At 36.6% G+C, this 26,174-nt stretch overlaps 3 protein-coding genes across 5 annotated transcripts; 1 reads left to right on the plus strand and 2 right to left on the minus strand.

The window, feature by feature from the left end:
* Positions 1-140: 140 nt before the first annotated feature.
* Positions 141-4,351, minus strand: LOC137735370 (uncharacterized). 3 transcript variants are annotated; one of them, XM_068474794.1, is made up of 8 exons: positions 4,168-4,351; positions 2,703-2,876; positions 2,360-2,432; positions 1,958-2,160; positions 1,757-1,850; positions 1,562-1,594; positions 512-598; positions 141-388 (listed from the first exon to the last, which is right to left on the minus strand). In XM_068474794.1, the coding sequence occupies exons 2-5, from the start codon at positions 2,714-2,716 to the stop codon at positions 1,820-1,822; spliced, it is 321 nt and encodes a 106-aa protein (XP_068330895.1). In that variant the 5' UTR covers positions 2,717-2,876; positions 4,168-4,351; the 3' UTR covers positions 141-388; positions 512-598; positions 1,562-1,594; positions 1,757-1,819. The 3 variants fall into 3 exon arrangements, with proteins under 3 accessions (XP_068330895.1, XP_068330896.1, XP_068330894.1); XM_068474795.1 differs by having other exon boundaries at positions 1,958-2,059; positions 2,972-4,351; XM_068474793.1 differs by having other exon boundaries at positions 2,972-4,351.
* A 303-nt stretch (positions 4,352-4,654) lies between these two features.
* LOC137735371 (actin-related protein 2/3 complex subunit 5A-like) lies at positions 4,655-6,261 on the minus strand. Its single transcript, XM_068474796.1, has 4 exons — positions 6,103-6,261; positions 5,920-5,992; positions 5,629-5,666; positions 4,655-4,715 (listed from the first exon to the last, which is right to left on the minus strand). The coding sequence occupies exons 1-4, from the start codon at positions 6,198-6,200 to the stop codon at positions 4,670-4,672; spliced, it is 255 nt and encodes an 84-aa protein (XP_068330897.1). The 5' UTR covers positions 6,201-6,261; the 3' UTR covers positions 4,655-4,669.
* Positions 6,262-13,496: 7,235 nt separating this feature from the next.
* On the plus strand, positions 13,497-18,231 carry LOC137735364 (disease resistance protein RUN1-like). Its single transcript, XM_068474788.1, has 6 exons — positions 13,497-14,115; positions 14,578-15,676; positions 15,805-16,104; positions 16,244-17,110; positions 17,230-17,887; positions 17,975-18,231. The coding sequence occupies exons 1-6, from the start codon at positions 13,604-13,606 to the stop codon at positions 18,139-18,141; spliced, it is 3,603 nt and encodes a 1,200-aa protein (XP_068330889.1). The 5' UTR covers positions 13,497-13,603; the 3' UTR covers positions 18,142-18,231.
* The last annotated feature ends 7,943 nt before the right edge of the window (positions 18,232-26,174 follow it).

Below are 26,174 nucleotides of genomic sequence, written 5' to 3' on the forward strand. Positions count from 1 at the left end.
AGAATAAATATTTCGGCACCGGGGAAAACAAAACATCCTATCCGCTTATAAATGACAAAGTTACAAATCTTAGTTGTCATTTACAACAAAATCATTCTTAAAGACTCGGCTCCCCATTGAAATTGTGTAAATTGCATAAATATGAACACAACAGATATTAGATAGAAATATATATATATATATATATATATATAAACAATTAACAGGCAATTTCTTAGCCTGAGATCCCAAGGACTTTACAGCTGGTTCAGCCTTGCATCGCTACTACACTACAGAAGCTGGTTTCTATTTCTTCAACCTGAACAAATTATTGAGGTCAAGAAGTAAAGGAGGAACGGCCAGAGTCTCTGAAGCCATGAAATTTACTATCTTCACATGAACATTGTGCCTGCAAAAGCACAACGCAATAAGCATTCAACAGTCTGACCTAGTTTGCTCAACAGATGCTCCAAGATATTCCAAAACAAAGTCACAGCAGTTTCACATAGGGAACCGAAGAATCTATTGATACCTTATCTTGCGACTCTTCAGAGGCTCTTCTGTCAACAATCTTCCTCTTCATAGCATGCAACTTTTTCAAAGAATAAAAGGCTTGTCTCTGCGAATAATCAAATAGCGCAAAATCATAATCAATAATCAATAGACGTTCAGGATCGATTAGGTTCCAAGCCCACTATTGAAAATCATGTTCATCCACTCTAACATCCAAGCACATCCAAAGCAGCAAACTAACTAGGATATCAGGTTGGGAGGATACAATCATTAACAATTTCAAAAGCCACAATTTTTAAATGCAATCTGAGTGCATGTGTATTGAACTACAAGAAATCTTATGGATTGGGTCGACCATATAGTATATCACATTCAAATGCAATTATTCATGTAGATGAAGTATGAGATGTCCTAATTGTTTTACCAGAAGATGCTGGGTCAATTATCTCAAAAAATTATTTCGGTAATTGCTGGTAAAACTCAAAGTTATCCAAAAGTTCGGGGTCAGCATAAACTTGTGCACCAGCATCAAATTGTGTCTCCTATCAGACTGAAGGAATAAAATTACTCAATTTGTGCAATAGAAATATAAATTTTATAACACATCAAAGAGATAATTAAAGCAGACCTCACTGGCTGCACATCCAAGTGGCAAACAAATCAAAATTTTAAATAAAGCTAATGGCGCGTAATGAAACTCTCACAGCCCTTGCACACACGTTGCATGGTCTTTTCTTATAGCAATAAAAGGAACAAATTCATCCAGTCACATTTGGGCCCTTAAAAAAATGAAGCAAACACCACAAACAACCCAAAATGTGTTCAAACCTAGTATCAAACTAATTATAAACTGCATCCATCCCAAATAATGAATTTGTACCTCATTTGGGAGTTAAAACTAATTATAAACTGCATCCATCCCAAACAATGAATTTGTACCTCATTTGGGAGTTAAAATAGCACATGGGAAAATTGAAAATTCCATGGGACATTTAATCCAATGAATTTACAGATGGGTCCTAAGATTAGTATAGGATTATAGTTAACCACAAGTATATGCAATCAGTACCTCTCCCTTTGTAGTGTTGTCCCCCTCAGGAACCTGCATATCCATAAATCATGTTTAAATTGCTGAACGTACAAAACTTAAGAAAAACCCATCTTGATGTTAAAAATATGAACTGTATCTGAGCATGCACGTCAGACCTTGGGAACTGTGAAATTTTCATTCTTTTGAATTTAGATGTAAGAGTCAAAATCTTACAGTGCCAAATACACAACTGCTGATTTCCTCATCTGACCTGCCTAACCATTTTGCTTGGATCTCTCATATAAGAAGCAACTTGTTCACTAATATTCTGCAATTGGAAAAAGAAAAATGAATTCTTGGTGAATATCTGTCATAGCATGGCACAAGTCTGTCATAGGGAAAGGCATGGTTACAAGTTCGATTATAGAGCCAGACCTGATCAAAAGCATGCAGTTTGCTTTTATAGCAGTAGCACCTGTGGTCACCTCTGTCTTCCTCTGCCATTCCTCTATCGATTTGTTTCTGAAAGTAGCCATTCTACAAGATACAGCGTGACAGGTCTTAGTTAGACCAAGTAACCGGCATGGAAATGATTTCTGAAGCGAGAATCTGAACTCAAGAACTTTGTGCCAGAGAGACTTCAGAAAAATTAAAAAATAAACATAGAATATGGGTAAGAATAAACATCGATCGGACAATAATTCACTGTATAAATCATTTTTTTCAACTTTAAAGTGTGGTTTCAAAAGAAGCTTTAAACAAGTAGGAATAATGTCATATTGAAAAATAAAACCTATTTCAAGGATATTACAAGGGCCATTATTTTGAAAAACACACCCTTTGGTTCTTCACTGCTTGACTTTTAAGAAGATCTTCGTCCTTGTGCCGATTCAGATTCTTTAAAATGTCTCTGCGACGGAATAAACGAAGAACAAAATTAACATCATATGTCAGCATATATCTTTGTATAGATTTAGTTCCTTCTTTTTTCTCAAACTGAAGAATTGCATATGCATATATAACTCCATTGTGCTTTCATAATAACTAAATTAAATAGATACTGAAAATTAGCCTCGAGCATAGATGACAATGGCACTAGTATTCAATTTCTATAGCCACACTCCAGACTATTATATTATTCAATGACTTCTGTAACCTAATATCAAATTTCGTCACCAACCTTCCAACTGCCATGCATATTATCTCCTATATTCACATTATTTAGTTCCATGTCTTCATTCTAATTAAGCATCACAAGATTTTCCTCTTCCCCCTCTTCTTCTCCATCTTCTTCCTCATCCTAGCCATCATGCTCATCAAAGTCATCCTCTTCCAGCTCCAGCTCCAGCTCCATCTACATCACAAATCATCAATTAACAACAAAATCACCAAAAAAAAAAATGATATGCAATTTACCGGGCTGGAATTACCCGTTTCGAAAACCCATACCCGTCTGCTAAAGCAAGTCTCAAACTCTATCGATTATTTTCTCCTTCCTACACCAAAAAGCTTTTGGGCCTTACATGGCTTCATGGGCCAGTTAGGCCAATATTAGATTGAGCAGGCCCGTCTCATTTAATTAGCACTTTGTTGTACACTAGTAAGAATATCTGCGTTTTGCTGCAGGTTTTTAAATCGTTTTAAGATTATAAATGAATAGCTGGAAATATTTGGAATAGTTTTGTTCATTACTAAACAGTTGAATATGTACAGGGCAGATTTGTATTGACTCTATAGTAGGAACTATGTACAACCAAAAAGACCTATAGGCAATTTCAAAAATTGCTCACATTGACCAGTCTTCCAGTTTGTGTCTACACTCGACCGACTTCACATTAAGAGCTACGGACAACCAAAAGGGCAGACTTCCAAGTCCCAACTATATACGATTTAAAAAATTGCCCACATTCATCAGTCTCAATTTGTATCTAGCTACATCCTGCTAAGTTTAGCCTATATACAACAAAAATGAATCCCTTGCTCTCTTTCTCATGACTTAATTTTCTGCTCCATTGTTCTTGGCTCGTCACTTGTTTCAGTGGTTTAAAAAAAAAAAAAAAAATCATTTTTTTTTTTTAAGATTTATCTTTTCAGGGGCTTCCAGTTGGTTACTACAAATTACAAAAAAAAGATCTGTCAGTGTGACTGAATTGTGAAATTTACACAGTGAATTAGGATATATAAGAAGCTATCGCTCGCAAATCACACTACGATACTTATAGAAAATTTATCTTGTTAAAAGGTGGTAGCTTTTCAATTAGGACTTTATGAAATCTTCCCTAGACAAAATAACAAAGTCTGATGGAGTAGGCTGTGGAGGGGTTTTCTTGCTCCTTAATGTTTTAAAAATAAGAAGAAAAAAAATTAATAGAGAGGAGATTCAAACTTGTGACATCTTTCAACACTGATAAGATATATACACCACTAGACCAAGAGGCCAACCTAAAAGAGAGTTGATCAAAACTTAACTTCACCTTATTTTCTCTACATTAAAAACAGAACAAAGAGGAATTACGTTTCTTTTTCTAAGTGGACTGGTTGAAATTTCACTCACATTAAAGGTTATGATTCATGTCACAAAACATAAACAAAACCAAAGGAAAATGTTAACGGGAAGTAAAAAAGTGAGACGCTAGAAATAGTACCAGAGGTCCTCAGGAATCAAGTATGCCTACAAGGACAAATGCATTGAGGATTTGAAATTATGTCACAAAACTATATGAAGCAGAGAAATTAACCAACATACAAAAGATCTGGAGTAGAATTTTCGGTAAAGTTTCAACAATCACCGAAATGAGGTGTGGATATCCACATTGTCTTTACATCAAACTGTATGCACAATGTCTGCAAGGTATCGCAATATGCATCCCGAAGCAGCTCTTTCTGTCAGTTTTTCATGAATCCGGAGGCTCTGGTCGCATGTGGGCCGGTCTCCAGTAGACAATCCTCTATACAAGTACCTTCAATGAGAGAAACCCCCAAATTGTAAAATGTCCTAACGAACAGCATATACCAAAGATGGGGAAAGGAAGGGCAGGAGAACTTTTCTCATAGGAAAAGGAAGAATAATAAAGAAAACTAAGGAGAAAAACATCGAGAAATCGAAATCACAAACTTAGAAGAAAAAATATGCATACCTAATATTTTCTAAATCTTTGGGGTAGAAACTTGTTTATATGACACTGCACCAAAGCTGTACATACAACAAACGCTCTAATGATGATAATTTGACATCATGGAAAAGAAACGAAATAAGAAGAAACATACAAATGTTTCGTATATAGTGATATTCATAATGAACTACACCACATAAAATACATCCCTGTTTCTACATTGAAGCTTATTTTTGATAAATTACTTTCTACACATTCGTGGAGCCAATACTTTGATTGCCCAAGAATGCAACTATTTGTTTCACACTAGATGCTAATCTCAACATAGTGTGTTAAGTGTATGGAAAGACCATAGGGATTAGGCCTTGGAAGGATGCAATGCTGGAGTTGCGATGCTGGACTTACAAGGGGACCTTGTTCTTTTTATTCCCCAAATCCCATTCACTAATCATACAAACTGGTTTCCTTCATGAATATATGATACTCAACTGCCATATTTGATTCAAATAAATCTCTCTTAAGGCCTGAACAATGGATGGTGAAGGCCACTGTTTCTTCATACCCTAACAAAGCACAAGTCGAGGTAACTTGCCTATAATCAACACCATCTAAAAGATAAAGATACAGAATGCATGCAAAGAAACAGCCACACCTATGTAATCAGTCAAATTCAAGTTCATTTCTATAGCTCAAGATAATTTGGCTCTCCATTTGGGAAAATTCTTGACCGGTTTAACTGAAAATACTCGAGTATGCTCACGTCTACTCTATATTTGGTTAAAGAACTTCCAACAGTTTTAAGCACATTGAATCATGCAACTATTACCAACCGTTAATGAGATCCGTGGTATATTCAGAGAACAAATCTATACAAAACCACCTTCTACCAAAACACAGTTCATTATCTACATAAATTTCAAATTTCAATTCACTAGATTATGTAAAATACTCAAAACCATAATCGGATAGCATTCATAAGGTATAACTACTTACTTCATGATAGCTCTATGCACCATTATCCAATTTGCAGACTGCAAACTCAAAAAAAACAAACACGAAAAAAAAAAAAATTAATCTCATCACATTCTTTTCATTCCACACCAAACAGAACAATTGGATTATAATTAAACAGAGGGGGACAATTCTTATTGGTACCGAAGAAAACCACTGGAAAAACAATAAGAAAAGGAGTAAAAAGCTCTAAACTTACAATTCAATTTTCTATTCCATCGACTGATTTTCTCGGCAACCAAACAGAAGATTAGGAAAAGAGAACAGACAAACCTTGCAGCGATCGTCTTTGGTGTTGAGAGGCGAGCCTTCAAGAGCAGTTTTTAGAGCTTCGACTGTCTTGTACCTAGATGAAAAACAGATTAAACATTTAAGGTTTTTGGGGAATTATCAAATCATTAAGGGGTTCTATAGAAATTTGTATGTAGAAAAAGGGAAAAGGATTTGGAGTGATACTGTTTGAGCAAGCTCTCCATCTTTCGAGATTTTTGTTCGATTCTGTTGATTATGGCCTCTGCATTATCTGCTTCCACAAATTCCTCTGTTCCTGCCATCTCTCTCTCTCTCTCTCTCTCTCTCTCTCTCTCTCTCCCTCTCTCTGTTTCACTGTGATTTTCTCACCTGGCAATTGGAAAAGACTTGAGGAAACATTTTCCCGAGAAAGTGACATAGCTGGTGGACCAAACTGTATAATGGGATGGATAAATGGTAAATAAATAAACAGTGTTAAAAAACTGTTTAGCTACCCAATTCAATATTAGTAAATAAACAATGTTAAAAATCTATTTAGTTACTCAGTTTAATTTTTGGCATAAATGGTTTTCGTGATCATAAGCTATTCAGAACGGAAAATTTTATTTGAACTTATATAACCTCTTTCTACATCAACTTAAACTTTAAATTTGAATTGTCATTTCTACCTTTTTTGCATGATTACTATTAAGTACAAGATAAAATTAACAATAAAACTAAAATTTATCAACAAATTAAACCAATTAAATCAACTTAACAATTAAGCTTGTACAACTTAACAATTAAAGAACATGGATACAACCAATTAAATCACAACTCAACCAATCAATTGAAACACGAACTTAGACATGAGAAAAACTTGAATACTTACCCACAGAATCGGAACCTGATGATGAATTCACGAGCTTATAGCCTTCTCCTCTTTAGCAAAAACACAATGGCTCTTCCAAATAATAGGACTTTGGAATGCTATAAACAGTAAGCTTTGCAAGAGCAGTGACATAAGCCTTATATAGTATTCCTTATGCCATTCTCTATCAGAATAGACTTAGGATTCGAACCCCACAATTGATACTCAATACACCAATCTCAAATGAGTTCCATTTCTGAGTTTTAATCCCAAAAGGATTACTCAGAATCTCAAAATACTTATTCCACAAGGAAACCAAATAAGTTATAGCTTTTGACTAAGACTTTTCGTATCAATCTTAAACACAATAACTAGTTCCTTTCATAATTCATACTCATAATCTTACATTCTCCCACTTGAGTATGAACATGAAAAACCAATCTTTTAAGATTTACAGAAGTGATCACCGAGTCTAAAAATCAACAAGCTCATCATCACACACTAGCATACATTTCAAAATATGGAATTCAAAAATCTAATATGTACAACGCAGAATCAATCCAACAATCACTACATATCTGATCTGCATTTCAATTTATGTGAATTAACATTGAAGTAATACCAAAACATTACTCCCACTGATATTAGCTACTAACTATCAGAACATGTTTATCAAACTCAATAGTGCAACAACAGTTTTAAAGAATGCATCAGCAAAATCCCAAAAACAATTTTCTAGCAAACTCAACAATTATTAAATAGACTTGTCTTCTGGAACAATTAATTACATAACTGAAAAAATTAAACACTTATTGAAAACCAAAAATGAAATAAACTAGCAAAAATAACTAGATAGGCATAACTAAGCCAACTAAACTACCTAGCTTTGAAGATCTGCATCCTCAACAATGCTGCTCATTGACAAAATAACAGCAACTGTCTTCAAGCTTCTAAATAGTTTACTTCCACTTGTCAAAAGATTCCAAAACTTTCATCTGAGTAACATGCCCTTTAAACACATTATTTGGCAAAGCCTTGGTAAGAGGATTTGCAATCATTACACCAGTGGACAAATATTGTATATCAGTTTTCTCCTTTTTAACAATTTCTCTAATTTTGAGAAATTTCACATCCATCAATCTCGAGGCTGAAGTCCTTTTGTTGTTCTTCAAGATAAACGCAGCAGCATTGTTATCACAGAACATTTTTATCTCAGAAGTGTGAAATTTTCATGCTTTTTAATTTAGATGTAGGAGTTAATATCTTACAGTGCCATATACAGTAACTGCTGATTTCCCTAACCATTCTGCTTGGATCTCTCATAGAAGAAGCAACTTGTCACTAATATTCTACAATTGGAAAAAAAGATAAATGAATCCCTACATAGCACAAGTCCGTCATAGGGAAAGGCATGGTTACAAGTTCAATTATAGAGCCAGACCTCATTAAGGCATGCACTTCAAAAGAGAGTGTAGACAAGTTTGACAGGGTCAAAATATGATAAATTTGTAACATCTCAATTTAGTGCATGCGAACCACTTCAAATTTTGTGAATACGAACCACGTCAAATTAATGGATCAAATTCCGTTAATTCTTAAATTTCCCAAAATGCTAAAAAAAAAAAAAAAAAAAAAAAAAAAAAAAAAATTTCATTCTAAATAAAATTTCTGGCTCACCTGAAACCAAATTCAACTAAAACAGAATCTCTGATCCACCTGAGACCAAATTCTCCCCAAGCACCATTTCCAAATGCTTGTTACTGATCTCAAAACTCTCTCTTTTGAAGTTGAGATGCTTTTCATTAAGTTTGGAGGTTGTGAAGAAAAACTATCCAACCCACAAACCATCGTTGCCAAAGAAGTGTATGCGCAAAGGGGCAACGGGCAACGGGCAACGGCCAAACTTATTTTCTTGTAGTGAACTCCATCTTAGACATCCATCAATATGTAGAGTTTAGGACAGAGGACTTTTCAACTATATTCAGTGCATTGATTAATTTATCAAAGCTCTTATTTATCCTAATTACAAAAATATAATCAGTACAAGACATTAAAAAATTTGGAATTGTCTTTCAACAGTTTGGATGTCATGTATGGCCATATCCTTTATTTCCACTGTTCTTATCAACCGAATGGGAAGAGATTCTCTTATCTCACAAACTCATAACGTGACAATTGTTTATTAAAAGAGTAATGTTCGTTTTGAAATCGGGGTAAGTATTTATTGAGTAATGAAGTCATTGAAAATAAATTTGGTTATCTCAAAGAATTTCTCATAAAATAAAATAATGAATGATCAACAAAAGTAACAGCACACCAAGTGGACCTTTTTCAACGCTAAAATGAAAAATGAAAGAAGAAAAGGAGGGGGAAATGAGAGGAAATTTCGGAGAGCACAAAAATGGAGGGAGAAGGATTTTCTACCCTACTAATCTCTCTTTCCTTCCATCCTCTCCTACTTGAACATTACGATAAAGGCACGTCAACATTTTATATTGATATTTTAATAGAGACAATAAGAAGAAGACGAAGAAGGAAAAAAAAAAAGTGTGAGAAGAGGATAGGCTAAGCATCCAGAAAACATACAAATGTGGATAAAGCCAAAAAATGGGATTGAGATATCGGAAAAGAAGGAAAAATTACATATGGCCAAACATCCAGAAAATATACGATTACAGCAAAGAGCAAAATGCTCCCAATTTCCTTTGTTTCTTACATTGTAAATTTTATTTCGAATAATGAGAAACCAATACTGCTGGTTCGAGAACGTAGGCAAAATTTGATGAATGTCTTAAATATTGTGTCTCATATACATTTTTTACCGCTTTATATACTTCGTATATATGTGCAAAATATGTTTTATCAAGATCTTTAATATGTAGTTCAAACATTAATAGAAGAAATATGTTTAAAAACTCTATTTGTGTGTAATATGGTTTGGCTGAAAACAACAAGCTTACTAAGTGTTTGACGAAATACCTCAGTGAACAAACTGAAATTTTTTTTTTTTTCCTCGCTTCTCGCTCTGTTTCTATTAAAAAAAAACTTGGACCTTTAACACTAGAATTCCCCAAAACTTGGACCTTTAAAATTGAAGGAAGAACCTGTGAGTTATTCTCACTCTCACGAGCTGGAAACAGAATTCAAGAAAAAGAGAAAGAAAGTTACAGTGAAGAAATAGAAGAAAACGATGCCTTCTTTCATAATTGGATTGGTGTCAACGTGGAGAGGAAACAGAAGCCACGGCTATCCTATTTAAATTGACATGGGCTTTTATACTTTTGGGTCTCATAAATTAAAATCGGGCCAATGAGGAAATAACATGGCGGAGGCATATCAAATTCATGCGGTCCAAAACAAAAGAGTGCGTAGACAAGTTTGACAACGTTAAAATATGATGGATTCATAACATCTCAATTTAGTAGATGCGAACCACTTCAAATTTCGTGGATACGAATCACGTCAAATTAATGAACCAAATTCCCAACATAAAAAATAAAAAAAAATAAAATAAAATCATCCTAAATAGAATTCCTAGCTCAACTGAATCCAAATTCAACTAAAACAGAATTTCTGGTTCAACCAGGACCAAATGCTTGTTGCTGATCTCAAAACTCTCTGTATTGAAGTTGCCTTGCCACACTTTTTCAACAACTTTTCATTAAGTTTAGGTTATAAAGAAAACTCTCCAACCCACAAACCACCGTTGCCTTGGAAGTGTATGGGCAAAGATCGAACTTATTTTCTTGTAGTGAACTCTATCTAAGACATTCATCAACATATAGAGTTTACGACTGAGGACTTTGCTACTATAACAGTTTGGATGTCATGTATGGCCATATCTTTTATTTCCACTATTCTTATCAACCAGATGGGGAGAAATTCTTGTATCTCACAAACGCATGACGTGACAATCGTCTATTAGAAGGGTAATGTACGTTTTGAACTCGTGGCAAATATTTATTAGGCAATGATGTCACTGCAAGTAAAATTTGGTTGCCTGAAAGAATCTCTCATAAAATAAAATAATAAATAAATCAGCACACCAAGTTGGACCTTTTCCAACGTGGAAATGAAAAATGGAAGTAGACCAAGTTGGTATTATTCATCCACGATTAAATAATGAATAATCAAGAAAAAAATTGCATGGGGTCCCCCTATAATCACTTAGGCCATCTCCAACCGAGTCAGCCAAAGGGTTATAAGCCAAAACATAGCTCGTTTTCAACCTGAACAAATTATTGGGGTCATGAAGCATTGGAGAAATGGCCGTAGCCTCTCGAGCCACGGAATTTACTCTCTTCTCATGAATATTGTACCTGCAAAAGCATAATGCAATAAGCCTTCAACAGTCTGGCCTAGTGTGCTCAACAAACACTCCAAGATACTCCAAAACAAAAACAAAGCAGTTTCACATAGGGAACTGAAGAACATATTGATACGTTATCTTGCAACTCATAAAGGCTCTTCTGTCAACAATCTTCTTCTTCTTCTTAGCATGCAACTTTTTTAAAGAATAAAAAGCTGTCTCTGCGGATGATCAAATAGTGCAAAATCGGAATCAATAAACAATAGAAGTTTAGGATCGATTAGGTCTTGATTGTTAGCAAGAATAACTGCCAGCTTGTTCCATTTTTGAAGTTACAAAAACTTGAACAATTGAAGTTTAGAATCTATTAGGTTCCAAGCCACTATAAGCTGAGACAATAGTGTCATTGACTTCAATAGCTGCACATACATATTGTTTGAATGTAACTTTCCTCATTACTGAGACTTAGTTATTTAAAGTTGGTTAAACAAGTTCAAATTGTTAGAAAATTACGTTCATCCACCCTACATATTCAAAGCAGCAAACTAACGAGGATACCCGACATCACTTGGGGGGATAAAATCATTATGAATTTCAAAAGCCACAATTTTTAAATGCAACCTGATTACATGTGTTTTGAACTACAACAAATCTTATAGATCGGGTAAACCGTATAGTATATCACATTCAAATGCAATCATTCATGTATGAAGATCAACTGTCTCGAAACTCCCTCAGTAATTGCCAGTAAAACTCAGAGTCATCCAAAGGTTTGGGGTCACCATTAGCTTGTGCACTAGCATCAGATTGTGTGTCCTATCAAACTGAAGGAGTTCAATTACTCAATTTGAATATAACTTTTATAACACATCAAAGAGAAATGAAGTAGACCTCGCACGCTGCACATTTAAGTGGCAAACAAATCAAAATTTTAAATAAAAAAGATAGAATTAAAGCTAATGGCGCTTGAAGAAAATTGAAACATTCATGGCCCTCGCACATAGGTTGCATGATCTTTTCTTATGGCAATAAAAGGAAAAAATTCATCAAGTCACATTAGAGCCACCCAAAAAGAAAAATGAAGCAAACACCACAAACAACCCATAATTTATTCAAACATACTATCAAATAAATTATAAACTGCATCCATCCCAACCAATGAATTTGTCCCTCATTTGGAAGTTAAAATAGCACATGGGAAAATTGTAAATTTCATGGGATGCGAAAATTGTAAATTTCATGGGACATTTAATTCCAATGAATTTACAGATGGGTCCTCAGATTAGTATAGGATTATAATTAACCACAATTATATGCAATCAGTACCTCTCCCTCTGCAGTTATGTCCCCCTTGGAACCCGCACCTCCGTAACTCATATTTAAATTACTAAATGTACTAAGCTTAAGAAAATCCCATCTTAATGTTGAAATTGAAACCAATTTCGATGAGGAAACGATATGGAAGAAAGCCTTGATTTCATACATGGAGAAGAGTACATGAATTGGCTTCTTGGAAGAAATTCCCTGACCACATTCATATTCTGAAACTCCCAAAAGATTTAACAGGAGAAAGATTTGTTCTGCTAGGGTTTTTCCAATTAAGAAAAGAGGAATGGGAAATGAATTAACAGAGGAAGAAGGTAACAAGATTTCTACAATTTTCTTTTATTTCCTTTTATTGTTTAATGTAAGATTTTAATTTGAACTTTTATTCTATTTATTTATAAAGGATTTTTCATAGGGAAGTGTTATTGGCACTCCAAAAATCTCATTATACACTCCTTACAAGTGTATTTTTCTTTCCTAATATAGAAAGTTTGGAGCGTAGAATGTGATTTTTGGAGTGCTAATAACAATTCCCTTTTTCATAAAGTAATTAATAATTAGGGCAAAATTGTCTTTAAGAAATTATTTTAAGGTGATGTTAGTCCTAAAGGGGTTATGTGAAAGTGAATTAAAAGCTCAAGGGGTGTTAGTGTTATGTTTCAAATGTGAGGGGGTTTTGTGAAACCACAATAAACCTTAGGAGGTGTTAGTGTAATTAACCCTAACTAAATATAATCAAGCAAAAATTACTAATATTTAGGAAAATAAAACAAATACTGAATTGATCAAATAATTAGAGGCTAGCTTGCAAATTTCTCTGCAATGTCCTTGATAAAAGTGTGACCTACTTGTATTGGTGAGTCCTACTCATATTAAAGAGTTGATACAAACATGACATAAAAACTAAAAAGTGTGCTATTGTAACATTTTAGCTCGCAAGTCAAACAACTTTGATTATATCTTGACCCAAAAAAAAAACCCCCTTTTATTATAACACCCACACAAAATTTGGTCTATTTTTCGAGTCACAAGTGCACACAGTATATATACACACATGTACACGCGTTATTACTTCTGTATATGTATAGCGTAAGAAGTCCCCCTCTCATCACTTGCCAGTTGCCACTTGTGGCCATTATTTTCCAAAGCAAAAGACATCTTATCCATTTGGCATTTGCTTTGCCAAAACAAACATTCACAGCTTGCTTGTTCATCCATCCATGGCTCTTGTGAGAGCAGCTCAAGGAACTTCCGCTGATTCCAACACTTGTGGGGGTTATCGTTACGACGTGTTCTTGAGCTTCAGAGGCGAAGACACTCGCAAGACTTTTACCGACCACCTCTACACAGCCTTGAACAATGCAGGATTTCTCACGTTCCGAGACGACGATGAACTTGAGAGAGGAGAAGATATAAAGCCAGGACTGCAGAAAGCGATCCAGCTGTCACGAGCTTCTGTTGTTGTGTTTTCGAAAGATTACGCGTCATCCAGATGGTGCCTTGATGAGCTTGTGCTAATCCTTGAACGCAAGAGGACCACCTCGAACCATGTAGTTTTACCAGTCTTCTACGATGTCGATCCGTCCCACGTGAGGAAGCAGACGGGAAGTATTGGAAAAGCATTTGCTAGACACCAGAAAAATCAGTCGCCGAAAAAGGTGAAGGGATGGAGGGAGGCACTTGTAGAGGTTGCAGATCTAGCAGGCATGGTCTTACAAAATCAAGCTGATGGGTAACTTTCATTTCTCCATTTTTCCTCTTTCTTTAGTCAATTTGATACATGATCTGTAGGGACATTTATATATATATATATATATATATATATATATATATATTATTCAATCTCCGTAGTGAATAACAATCCTAACAACTTAAAGAAATCACACTTGACTCGACTTAAGGATTAGTCATTTTCCAAGTTAGTCTACCGGTTTGCAGTTGCATAAATGTTTTTAAAAGCAGGTGTGATAAAAAGTTGGGATGTAATTTTGTGCTGTATTTGTCTATAGTTCGTATAATTTCTGTACTGTATTATTTTTTTTCCTTTTTAAATAAAGCCATCAACATATGTTTTAATTATCTAAATTCTCCAATTCATAATTTATTCATCCAATACTTCCGGGAGACATGACATGATTGATATAAAATACACCACATGTTTGATATATTTTTCATTTTGTTTGTAAATTCTTAGGTACGAGTCAAAGTTTATCGAAAAAATTGTTAAAGTGATAGTAGACAAGTTAAGTCGCACACCGTTGAGCATTGAACCAAAATTGATTGGAATCCAATCTCAAGTCGAACGCATCAATTTGTGGTTACAAGATGGATCAAATGATGTTGGTATATTTATTGTCTATGGCATGTCTGGAATAGGGAAGACAACCATTGCAAAACATGTGTACAATTCAAACTTTAGGAGCTTTGAAGGAAGTAGTTTCATTGAAAATATTAAAGAAACAGCAGATCGACCGAACGGCTTAGTTCAAATACAAATGCAACTTCTTTCTAATATTTTGAATGGTAGAGAAGTGAAAATACATAGTGTTAGTGAGGGAATAATTAAGATTGAAGGCGCCATAAGCTCAAGAAAAGTTCTGCTTGTTCTTGATGATGTGGAGCATATGGACCAATTAGATGCAATACTAAAGATGAAAGATCGGTTTTATCCTGGAAGTAAGATACTTATAACAACTAGGCGTGAAAGGTTGCTAAAGGCACATCAAGTTACAAAGGTGCACAGAGTTGAAACTTTGGATTACAATGAATCATTAGAGCTTTTCAGCTGGCATGCATTTGGCCAGGACCATCCTATAGAAGAATACATGGAGCATTCAAAAATGGTAGTGCAACATAGTGGCGGACTTCCATTAGCTCTTCGAGTTTTGGGTTCTACTTTATCAGGGGAAAGTATAGATGTATGGGAAAGTGCACTGGAGAAGTTGAAAGTTATTCCTAATGGTGAAATCTTGAATAAACTAAGAATAAGCTATGACAGCTTACAAGATGACCATGACCAGAAATTATTCCTTCACATTGCTTGCTTCCTAATAGGAAGGGACAAAAACTACATTGTTAGAATACTCAATGGATGTGATTTCTTTACAACCATTGGCATTCATAATCTCATTGATAGATGCTTGGTGACAATTGATAAATACGACAAGGTGAATATGCATGACATGATTCGTGACATGGGGAGAGAAATTGTTCGCCTAGAATCAGAAGAGCCTGAGAAACGTAGTAGATTATGGCGCCATAAGGATTCTTTCGAAGTATTGAGGGACAAGAATGTAAGAAACATTCCTTTTATGTCAATATATACACACACACACAGATATATATATATATATATATATATATATATATTTCTTCTTGTGAACATTATCCATTTTAATGTTTCCTTTTTTTTTTTCTTCAGGGTACACAAACAATTCAAGGTCTTGTCTTGGATATGCGTATGCACCTTGCAAATAGTCCAATAAACACAAATGAAACAATCTTAGAAACCAATGCATTTGAAAGGATGCAAAAATTAAAACTACTCCATCTTAGTCATGTACAACTCGATGGATGTTATGCAAAATTTCCTTTAGGATTAAGATGGTTGTGTTGGCTTGGATTTCCTTTACATTCTATACCTATTGATTTTCCTTTGGAGAACGTAATTGTTCTTGAAATGCAATACAGTAACTTGGGACAAGTATGCAAAGGAACAAAAGTATGTCACTCTACACATTGTGTCACTCTACACATTTCAATTCATTTTCCTTCTTTTGTTAGTTTTTTATTTGTTGACTAATTGCATATGTTAGAATTAACTCCTACAAATTTTTCTTCTTTCTTTATCTATTTTCCAGGTTCTTCCGCTGTTGAAGATCCTTGACTTCAGCCATTCTCATGACCTCACTGAAATCATGGACTTCTCACTTTGCCCTAGTCTAGAAGAATTGATTCTTGTAGATTGCACAAGCTTGAAGAGTGTTCATGAATCCATTGGAAACCTGGAAAGACTCGTGTACTTGAATATGAAAGACTGCAAGAATCTTAGGATGCTTCCAAAGAACATGTGCATGCTAAAATCACTTGAAACACTCATTTTATCTAGTTGCTCAAGTCTGGATGAGTTCCCAGTGGAGATGATGAAGCAGATAGAGTCTCTGAAAGTTCTTAAAACAGATGGAATTCCATTAAATGAATTATGGCCAGAAAGAAGTTCAATTATCTTGAGTTCTTTTCCATGCTCTTTAGTAGAGTTAAATCTCAGTAGGTGCAATCTTTCTGATGATGCCTTTCCTTGGGATTTAAGTAATCTATCGTCAATCCGAAGACTATATTTAGATGAGAATCCAATTTGTAGTCTGCCAATTTTCATCAAAGGTTTGAGGAGGCTCGATCATCTCTCTTTCTATGATTGTGAGAGGCTCAAATCACTTGTGGGTTTACCAAAAGGACACCAATGCTTGTACGTCTCCCAATGCAGATCTTTAGAAAAAGTATCATATCTACAGGATCACTTCTTTAATTGGTCTCCTGAATTCCACTCCATTGGGGGTTCCATCGACAACCTAATTGAGTGGCAGTATTGGTACAAGTTAGAACCCATCGGAAGAGTTGATGTAGAAATGATTAAACTTTTGGGCTTGTGCAACTTGGAATCCCTGCCAAACATTCGGATGCACAAATTCGGTAGAATGGTTTGGTGTGATGATTGGTCTCCTGTCCAGGTGCTCTCTCTCTCTCTCTCTCTCTCCCCCTCACACATATTCTCACATATATATATATATATAGGGTATAATTGGAATGAGTTTGACTAGTTAATGCGATTTCCTTGGCATGTATATAGGGACTGTATCAATATGGTATATTCAGCACATTTTTGCCGGGGAATGAATTTTTTCCGAGGAATGAAGTACCAAGCCGGTTGATCCACAAAAGTGGAGGGTCTTCCTCAATATCATTTACCGTGCCGTTACTTCCTAATCACAGAGGTCGAGGCTTGAATGTCTTTGCTGTCTATGAAAATGTTATTGATTTTTCTGATACTGAACTTGTCTACGATTGTATGGATATTCGGATGACTATTAAAGTGAGTAATAAGAGCAAGGGTCTGAAGTGGATCTATGTCCCATTAGTCTACGGTATTCCAGGAGAGGGAGAAGATATGACATGGTTGAGCCATTGGAAAATGGAGAACGAAACAATAGCATTAGAATGTGGAGATGAAGTGTCTGTTTCAGTACTCATGAGACATCCTTGGTTTCAGCTCAAGGAGTTTGGTGTCGAGCTTGTGCAAGAGCACCAAAATAATACGATGATAAGTACCCAACACAACACCAAATCAGATCCTAATTATCCATTTGTCATCAGTGGAGATTTATCGATGTGGGAGCATATTCCAGGAATATACTTCCTTGGCGGTTTCTCTAAAGAATATATTAAAAGCATGCCAAGATCTAATTGGATTAATCATCTCATTATGGACTCTGATGAAGAAGACACAGGTATGTTGTTTTGTTGTATTGCAATGAATTATACTCCATCCAAACACTTCGATGTCCATCCGAATTCATTTCAGACATGTTTTTCAGACAAAGAAGAAGGGCAAGAGGATGAACCTGATTACACAATTGCAAAGACGAGGGCTGCCAGCAATAACTACGGCCTCGGAGGCTGGAAGGTGCTCCTCATAGTTGTTGGCTTCTTTTTCACGCTTGCTCTAGTACTTTGGTCCTCCATCTCCCAGAAAAAGAAGTGACAGTAGTCCACAAGCCCTCCAAGACTTTGTAATTTTACTTGATACGGACATTGATGCGAATTTTATACGCACACAAATTAAACCCTCTTTTCGTCAAATTGTAGTATAGGTGCAAGTAGGGATCGTTCTGGACCGGGGATTAGGAGGGATTGTTAATCACTTGGATTTGACTCAAAAACGTAAAATAACAATATGAAACACTATACTAGACTCAAGGAATGCAAAACTAAACTTTAAAACACTAAAACAAACCAAAAGACTCAAACATTACCCAAAACACTCAAAACTGCCTTAAAAACACTTTCTGGGCAGTTTTGAGCACTTTGAGTACTTTGGACGAATTTATGTAACAAATTGAATCACAACACTTATAAACACAAACTAAATTGATTTCTAACTAATTTGACAAGAAAGTAAAGGGGGATTTAGGTTTTGACGAATTTAAACTAAAAGAACAGATTGTAAGTAAAAGCAAAATGTAAATGTGAATGTGTGATAGAATTGAATGGAATGAAGGCTAGCTAAGGGGTTCATCTCCATACATGTTATACTTGCATAATAAAACGATTTCCAATTGCATTTCAATAAATCATTAATTCTCAACACTCCAAGTTAACCGTGATGCACTAATTAACCTTCAAATCTTCCTAACGTTATTGAATTGGATGATTGCATACGACAACCCAAAACATTCCCCACAAGTCCCCTACATGATTGCATAATAGAGATACAAGCAAGAATCATTACGCTCTATGAAAATTATAAGTGTTGACGGGGCATTCGTTACTATGATTGCATGAAACTTATGCCAAGAATTCGTTTAACGCGATTGTTTATAAGCAACCTCCACTACTTGTGAATATAAGTTCGTAACTATTAGGTGAAACTCACTTATATTCTAGCGTCAAATTCATGCATGAAAATTAAGTGTGCACTCTCAATAAACATACATAAATACGTTATCAATCAAACAGTTAAACGAATTGAATCCACAACTTATGAAACGCAATTAGAAGTAATCAAATCAAAATGCAAGCATAAACATATATTTCGAATCCCCCCTAGCCAAGGGGGGTTTAGTTGAATTTAAACATTGGAATCAAAGAAACACCTAAACATTCCAACAACTCAAACTTGAATTGTATGAACGTTTAGGCCCTCTTCTCTTCCATTCCTCATTCGTACAAAACAAAGAGTATTGAAATTAAACATTGAAATCAAAGAAACACCTAAACATTCCAACAACTCAAACTTGAATTGTATGAACGTTTAGGCCCTCTTATCTTCCTCTTCGTTGTAGCACAAGGTCTAAGGATAGTTTGATGGTGTGAATGGTTTGGGGAGTGGTTGGAGTGGCTGCAATGGAGGAGAAAAGTGTTTTGGTGGCTGCTGCAAGGGTGTGGAGAGGTTTTGACGAATTTCTGGAATATGGAAGAGTGTTGTGACTGAAATGTGTATATATGAGAATGTATGCAATGGATGCTTATTTATAGGTGAAATGGGGGGAACATGACAGCTAGGAGGGAATGTGGCTGCATGTTTGAATGATTAAAGGATGCATGTGGGTTGGAATTGCATGTGCAATGAATATGTGGTTGCATGTGCAAGGGGACAATCTGAAAATGCATGTGAAAGCATGTGTTGGCTGCAATGATGAAATGGATGGGAGTGCATGTGGCTTAATTAATTAAAGGGAGTGCATGTGCAATGTTTTAAAGGATGGAATGCATGTGAATATGATGGAAATCTGATGGGAACTCACGGCAAGGATGATTTCTGGTGGTGAATGGGTGTATGTTTGAATGATTAAAGGGATATGTGGGTTGGAAATGATGAAGGAAATGCATGTGAGTGACAACTAGATATGTTGATGAATGCATGTGGAATGTTTGTGGTGAGTGAATGTGCACGGCAATGAGTGAATGTGGTGGTGAATGTGGCTGATTTGATTTATGGAAGATGCATGTGGATTAAAGGTGAGTGAATGATTATGGAATGCAATCTGAAATGGGAGATGGAATGGGATGTTTTGCATGTGAATTAAAGAGTAAATGCATGTGAATTAAATAGTGAATGCATGTGCAATGACAGCTAGGTTGAATATGCATGTGGAATGGCTGATTTATTTGAAGATGCATGTGCAATGAAGTGGAATGACAGCTAGGTTATGATGATGAATGCATGTGGCTGATTTAATTGAATAGGAAAGCATGTGGATTTAATGGTTTAAAGGGTGAATGCATGTGGATGCAGTGTTGATGAATGGGATTAGGAAAGGTTTAAATGTCCTAAAACTAAAGGGAACAAGGTTCCAACACTTTGGTCTTCAATTAGGTCTTCAATTTCGTCCAACACTTTGGCTCCAAGCATAAGCTATCCATCCTTAGCCCAAAAGTGCTCCAAAAGTCTCCAAAATGCATCTTTTTGCTCCTTTAGCCCTTTGGACCTACAAACACACGAAAATAGCTTAAAGTACTAAAATAACTAAAGAAACATAACGTAAATGCACGAGAACAAGCCATTTAAGTCGCATGAATATGCTCCTATCATACATATATTTGCATTCTCTCCTTATTTTCAAGATGTTTTCTACCTTTAAAACTTTGGGTTCATAGCTAAGTGCTCTTAACCGCTTGAGATATAAAAACTCCGTGCAATTAGATATTGAAGTTCAAATGTGTTCAACATCATCAAATATTGCATAAATATAGCATAAAATACACCCAGCATTAGCGATACTTAAGAATTTTTCTTCCTTGCTACTGATTGCTTTCATCCTCGTACCAGAAGATAAACACATGGTTGTGTACTAATAGTAAATAAGTAAAGAAAAAAAAAATTCTTTTATACATGGTAAGGGAAGGACTTTGACATAGATATCTTTAGTAATAACTGGCAAGAATCATTTCCTTGAATTGGGGGGCGGCACTAGGGAAAACAAAAACATCCTATATGTTAGAGTTTGTAGTAGTGTATATTTATTTCTAGAAATAAAGAGATCATTTATTTTGGGTTCAATGGGAGCAAGGAACAAGAAGAGAAGTTGTTTGGGTTAATATTTGAACTTTGGACTTAAAGGGAGGACAGCCCAAAAAGAACTAACGTGAGAAGGCTTGCCCAAAGCCTAGCACCAAGCCCAGCCATCCATCTCAAGACAGCATGGCGGCTCCTCATTAATGCAAAGGCTATGTACTTACAAGAGAAGTGACAACTGATGGAAATGAACGTACTCTCACCCCAAAAGCACTTTCTAATGGCAGAACATAAAAAAGATGATGATTCACTAAAGTGTTTTCTGACAAAGCCTTCAAACAGCCAAGACAAAATGCCTATAAAAGGGAAGATAGGGTCCAGAGATAAGAACACTCAACCAATCAAACAAACAAGCATACAAACTCTGCTCTCAAGCCAGTTCGTACTTTCTAAACCCTTTTTTTAGCAATAGTTCCCTTAGAAAAACATCTTTTGTCTGGTGTAAAAGCTATACTACCTTCTCTAGATGTCGTAGTATCGATCCCTTCATGTAAACTTGTTTACCATCCGTCCCCTCTTAGCACACAACTCTATGTAACCACAAAGACAATAAATTGCAGGATGTTCAACCTTGCCCGACAAGGTGAAATCTTGCCCAACTCTCTTTGTCTTGTCTTTCAATTAATAGATCTAGTACTATGATGTATTCTCCAGTATATATTTAAGTCATTTCCAGTCATTTGATGATCAAAGGTTCCATTGGTTCTCAGATATGGTTCATTTAGTGGTTTTACTGTCATAAAAGACTGAACAAGAACTAGGCCGATGGCTTAGTCAGATCTGGACTTTCACCCTTTAAAAGCATACAAGATAATGAATTAAAAGTCTTTGATTTCAAGGCATAGAAAAGAACTTAATGCAGACTTAACCCATCGACGACGATCCTTTGATAACAAGAAGTCAGAATAACTTGAGGCGCAAGTAATCAACTTAAACACACTTGTTCTACATCTACCATACTGAGATGGCAGTGGCACACCTAAGCACTTAGTTAGTTTTGATTGCGAGCCTCAAGACCTATACCTAAAGCCCCCAAAAGGCACCTTTCAAAACTAACTATATACTCCACTTGCAACCTCTCAACAAGCAGGAGCCCGACAACTAACCAAAGTGCCAACTCCTCGTGGAGCTGTGTGCTTGAGTCAGGGACCATTCCTAGCGGAATTCCTGCCTGAACATAATTTTGGCACGCCCAGTGGGATAACAAATCTTGTATGCCAAGATGATGAAGGAAAATGCAAACCTTTAGGTGGAAAACAGAACAAAAACCACATTAGTATATACCAAGATCAAACAGACAAATCTCCCCGAAGATCTACAAGGACTTGTCTTAACGGAAAGCCCGACTCCTTCTGAGAAATCAGGAGCAAAGGTCACAAATGAAGACCTGAAGGCTACCATAGTGGCTGTGTTAAGGAATATGGAGAAAATCTCTCTAGAAACCAGAGAGGAAGTAAGCAGACTATGTTCCCTAACAGGGAATCTGCAAAGAATGCTAGATCTGGAGTACTCTACCCCAGAAAATTATCGTACTAGAGAAATGATGAAAGAATCTAGCCCTGTGATGGAGCTAGTTATTCCTTTGTTTCCTTTACTTGAGGAAAAGGGGAATAAAGGAAAGAACAAGGAAGGATCCAGAATTAGTCAGCCAGTGTTCGAAGAAATTCTGGAAGTAGAGTTGCCCGACCCCCTATTTTCACTAAACAGTAGGGGGCAGAGCGGGCAAGAAAGAACAAAGTATAGCATGCCCTAGTTGATCGAGGAAACCAGCAGGAAAGGGGAGGCTACAAAAGCAGGCAAGCCTCATCCTTATAGGCCACCACCATTGGCTACTAAAGAATGAGAGGCTAAGTGGAGGAAGCCTGAAGCAAGAAATGAGATTAACTCAGGCAACGATAGTAGCCCAAAGTGGGAACTTCCTCATACCAGACCTAATAATACAACCATCAGCAACTCAGAAATGAGTTGGTTGAGTTAAGAAGAATTGTGGTGAGAAATGCTCAGCCATAAGCTCACCCGCTGTTTAGGGTCACCTATCAGAAGCCCTATCCAGAGTTCGTTGATGAGCAAAATCCCTTTGGCCTGCATACCCAACATTCAACGGAGAAGACAACAATGTGTCATCCAGGGATCACATCTTCAAGTTCTCCAACCATTGTGTGGCATTTAAAGACAATCCTAACTATAATTTAAGGTTGTTTGGGAATTCATTGACAAGGTTAGCATCTCAGTGGTATTCTCTTTTACCCCCAAATTATATTGCTAACTGGGGCCAAATGGAGATGAATTTCCACAAGCAGTTTTACAGGATGGAGCCAGAGATGACCATCAACGATCTAGTTGCGATAAGCAATACAAGCATAAGTCTACCAAGGACTTCATGATGAGATTTAGGAAAACAAGAATGAGATGCCAGTTCCCTATTAACCATGTCCAGCTTATAACTATTGCTCAGAAGGCCTTGAGGCTGCCCTTAAGGAAGAAGTTTTTTTATGTACAGTTTAATGAGTTGCAAGAACTGGTGATTGCTGCCACCAAGTATGAGAAATTGTTGATCGAGGAACAACAAGCAAAACATTCCTCCAAAACACCCTTATTCTACAAAAACAAAGGTGACATTCATCAAATGGAATTCAAAGGGATGGAGCTAGAAGGAAGTGATGGTTGTGGACGAGATGGAATTGATATGTGTGCAATGGAAATTACCACTCCCTTCAAGCCTTTGATAGTGAAGGGATTGGTCTAACCGGTTAAAGACCAAAAAGTGGTCATGAATGATGGTGGATTTGTACCAATGAAAAACCCCCCAAATATCAAAGTTATTCCTTCGATCTAACCAAGGCAGCAGAAATCTATGAAGAATTGGTGCGAGCAAGAGCGATTATGCCCGACAGCACCAAAAAGTTACCTAAACCCGAGGAATTAAGGGGAAATAAGTATTGCAAGCTGCACTACACCTTCAACCACTCCATTACCAACTGTGTCCAATTTAGAGACTGGATACAAGATCTCATTGTCAAAGGAAATTTGTTGCTGGAAAAACCGCAGGCTAATATAATGGTTGACACTGATCATTTTCCAGAAATAAACATGATCAACTTGACATAGGCTGAGAAGTGGAAAGGGAAAGCCACTTGGGAGGTGAAGGCAGAAATGAGGCAAGTCGATAGGCCAACTAAAAGGGCTATCAAGTTGCCTGAGAAGCCCAAAGCGATAATAATCAAATGAGCGGCGTTGTGTAGTAAATGCCAATGTGAGTGTGAATTGGAAGTACCAGCAGCAAGAGCTATCATTGATCAAGAGTTGATTAGAAGAAGAGAAAAAGAAAGACTAGAAGCCCGCATAAGTATCATGCGGACAGCTGTAAAAGAGACTTCAAGGAATGTCTTCCAAAGGTTGGAAAATGACTCCCAACCAAAGGGCTTGTCAGAAGTGTTCAGAAATTACGAAGCTTCTGAAAAGGTGGAGGACAGAGAGGCCAAGATGCCAAGATGGGTAGATGTGAGCCTACCCCAGCCAAGTTATACCAGTGGAGATGTTAGAATGAAAGAGAGGACTGTGAACCCGGTCACGAAGAAGAAACATGCCTGACTCGGGCAGAAACGGTATATAGTTGGAAAAGATGGGAGACCTATCAAAGAGATGAGAGCCTCTATGATCAGGAGGGTCTAAATGCAACATAGAGCCCACATGAACTCATTGAAAGTTCCCACTGCTTCAGAAACCTCGGAGAATGTAAAGTTTGAAAGTGTACCTCATAGAGGGAGAAATCAACATCATTGGAGGAGTAAAAAAAAGGTGAAGAAAGCCAATAAAAATACCGAAGGGGAAGAAGATTATGTGTCGTAAACTCCTTATCCTGGGAAATACAGAATTCTGAGAATGGCTCAAGAGGATATTGTGATGATACCAACCCTGAGGTGGAGCCTGGAGCCAACCTGTTTTGGAACTATTGCGCCCGAGAGGGGGATACCCTCACCATTGCTAGTTGATACCCTTTATGAAGATACAGACTAAGTGCAGAATTTTGGCATAACTTAGGAGGGAGGTTTGCCCGAACTAGTGCTACTAAAGGAAGCGTAAGATTGGTTGGATGAGTTTACAGAGCATATCTGAGGCAAGAAAGAGGACTTACCTGGACCTAGCAACTTCCACATAAACATGACACATGTTTTATCTGCCATGTTTTGTGCCGAGTATGATCAACTTGCCATAATGGAAAGTGATTACTTGGCAACAGAGCCTATGATGGCACATGTTAGTGTTGAAGAAGCAGGTCAAAAAGAACTTAGCCAGATGATTTTGCCCGAGCAATCAAGGAAGAAGCCCGAAAGAGTGTATTCTGACAAAATGGTCTTCAGTCGCCCGAATTTGGCTTTGGCTAACCATCTCAAACCCATATATGTAACTGCTTATCTAGAGGGAGTACCCTTCAAGAGGGTCTTAATTGATGGTGGAGTTGTGGTCAATATGCTGCCATACAAGTAGATGAAGAGAGTGTGCAGAAGTAAGGAGGATCTCATTCCCACAAATTTTACAGTTTCCAGTTTCTCAGAAGCCATAACTAGGACTTATGGAATATTACCATTAGAAGTTGACTTGGGTTCTAAACAAATCATGCTAGCCTTTTTTGTTGTAGACAATACTTCCAGTTATGGGGCTTTACTGGGCAGATATTGGATTCATCAGAGTCTCTCTGTGCCATCAACCTTACATCAACAAGTGGCTGTCTACCATGAACAAAGGGAAGCAAGACTTGGATTTTGGGAGATAGTGGAAGCCGAATCACGGCCATTCAACCCTAAAACCAATGTTGCAGAAGCCAACTTCTACAATCCCAATGTTGGGATTCTTCAATGTTCAGAAACTGATAAGAACGGCTGCCCAACTAAGGTGATGGCCCAAAAGCTTCTAGAGCAAGGGTTAGCTCTTACAAGGGAAGAATGGGATTGGCCCCATATCATCCCAACTCCTTAACACCAGTAATGTCAAAACAGAAA

This window comes from Pyrus communis, chromosome 5 (genome assembly GCF_963583255.1).
Source record: "Pyrus communis chromosome 5, drPyrComm1.1, whole genome shotgun sequence".
Classification (NCBI taxonomy): domain Eukaryota; kingdom Viridiplantae; phylum Streptophyta; class Magnoliopsida; order Rosales; family Rosaceae; genus Pyrus; species Pyrus communis.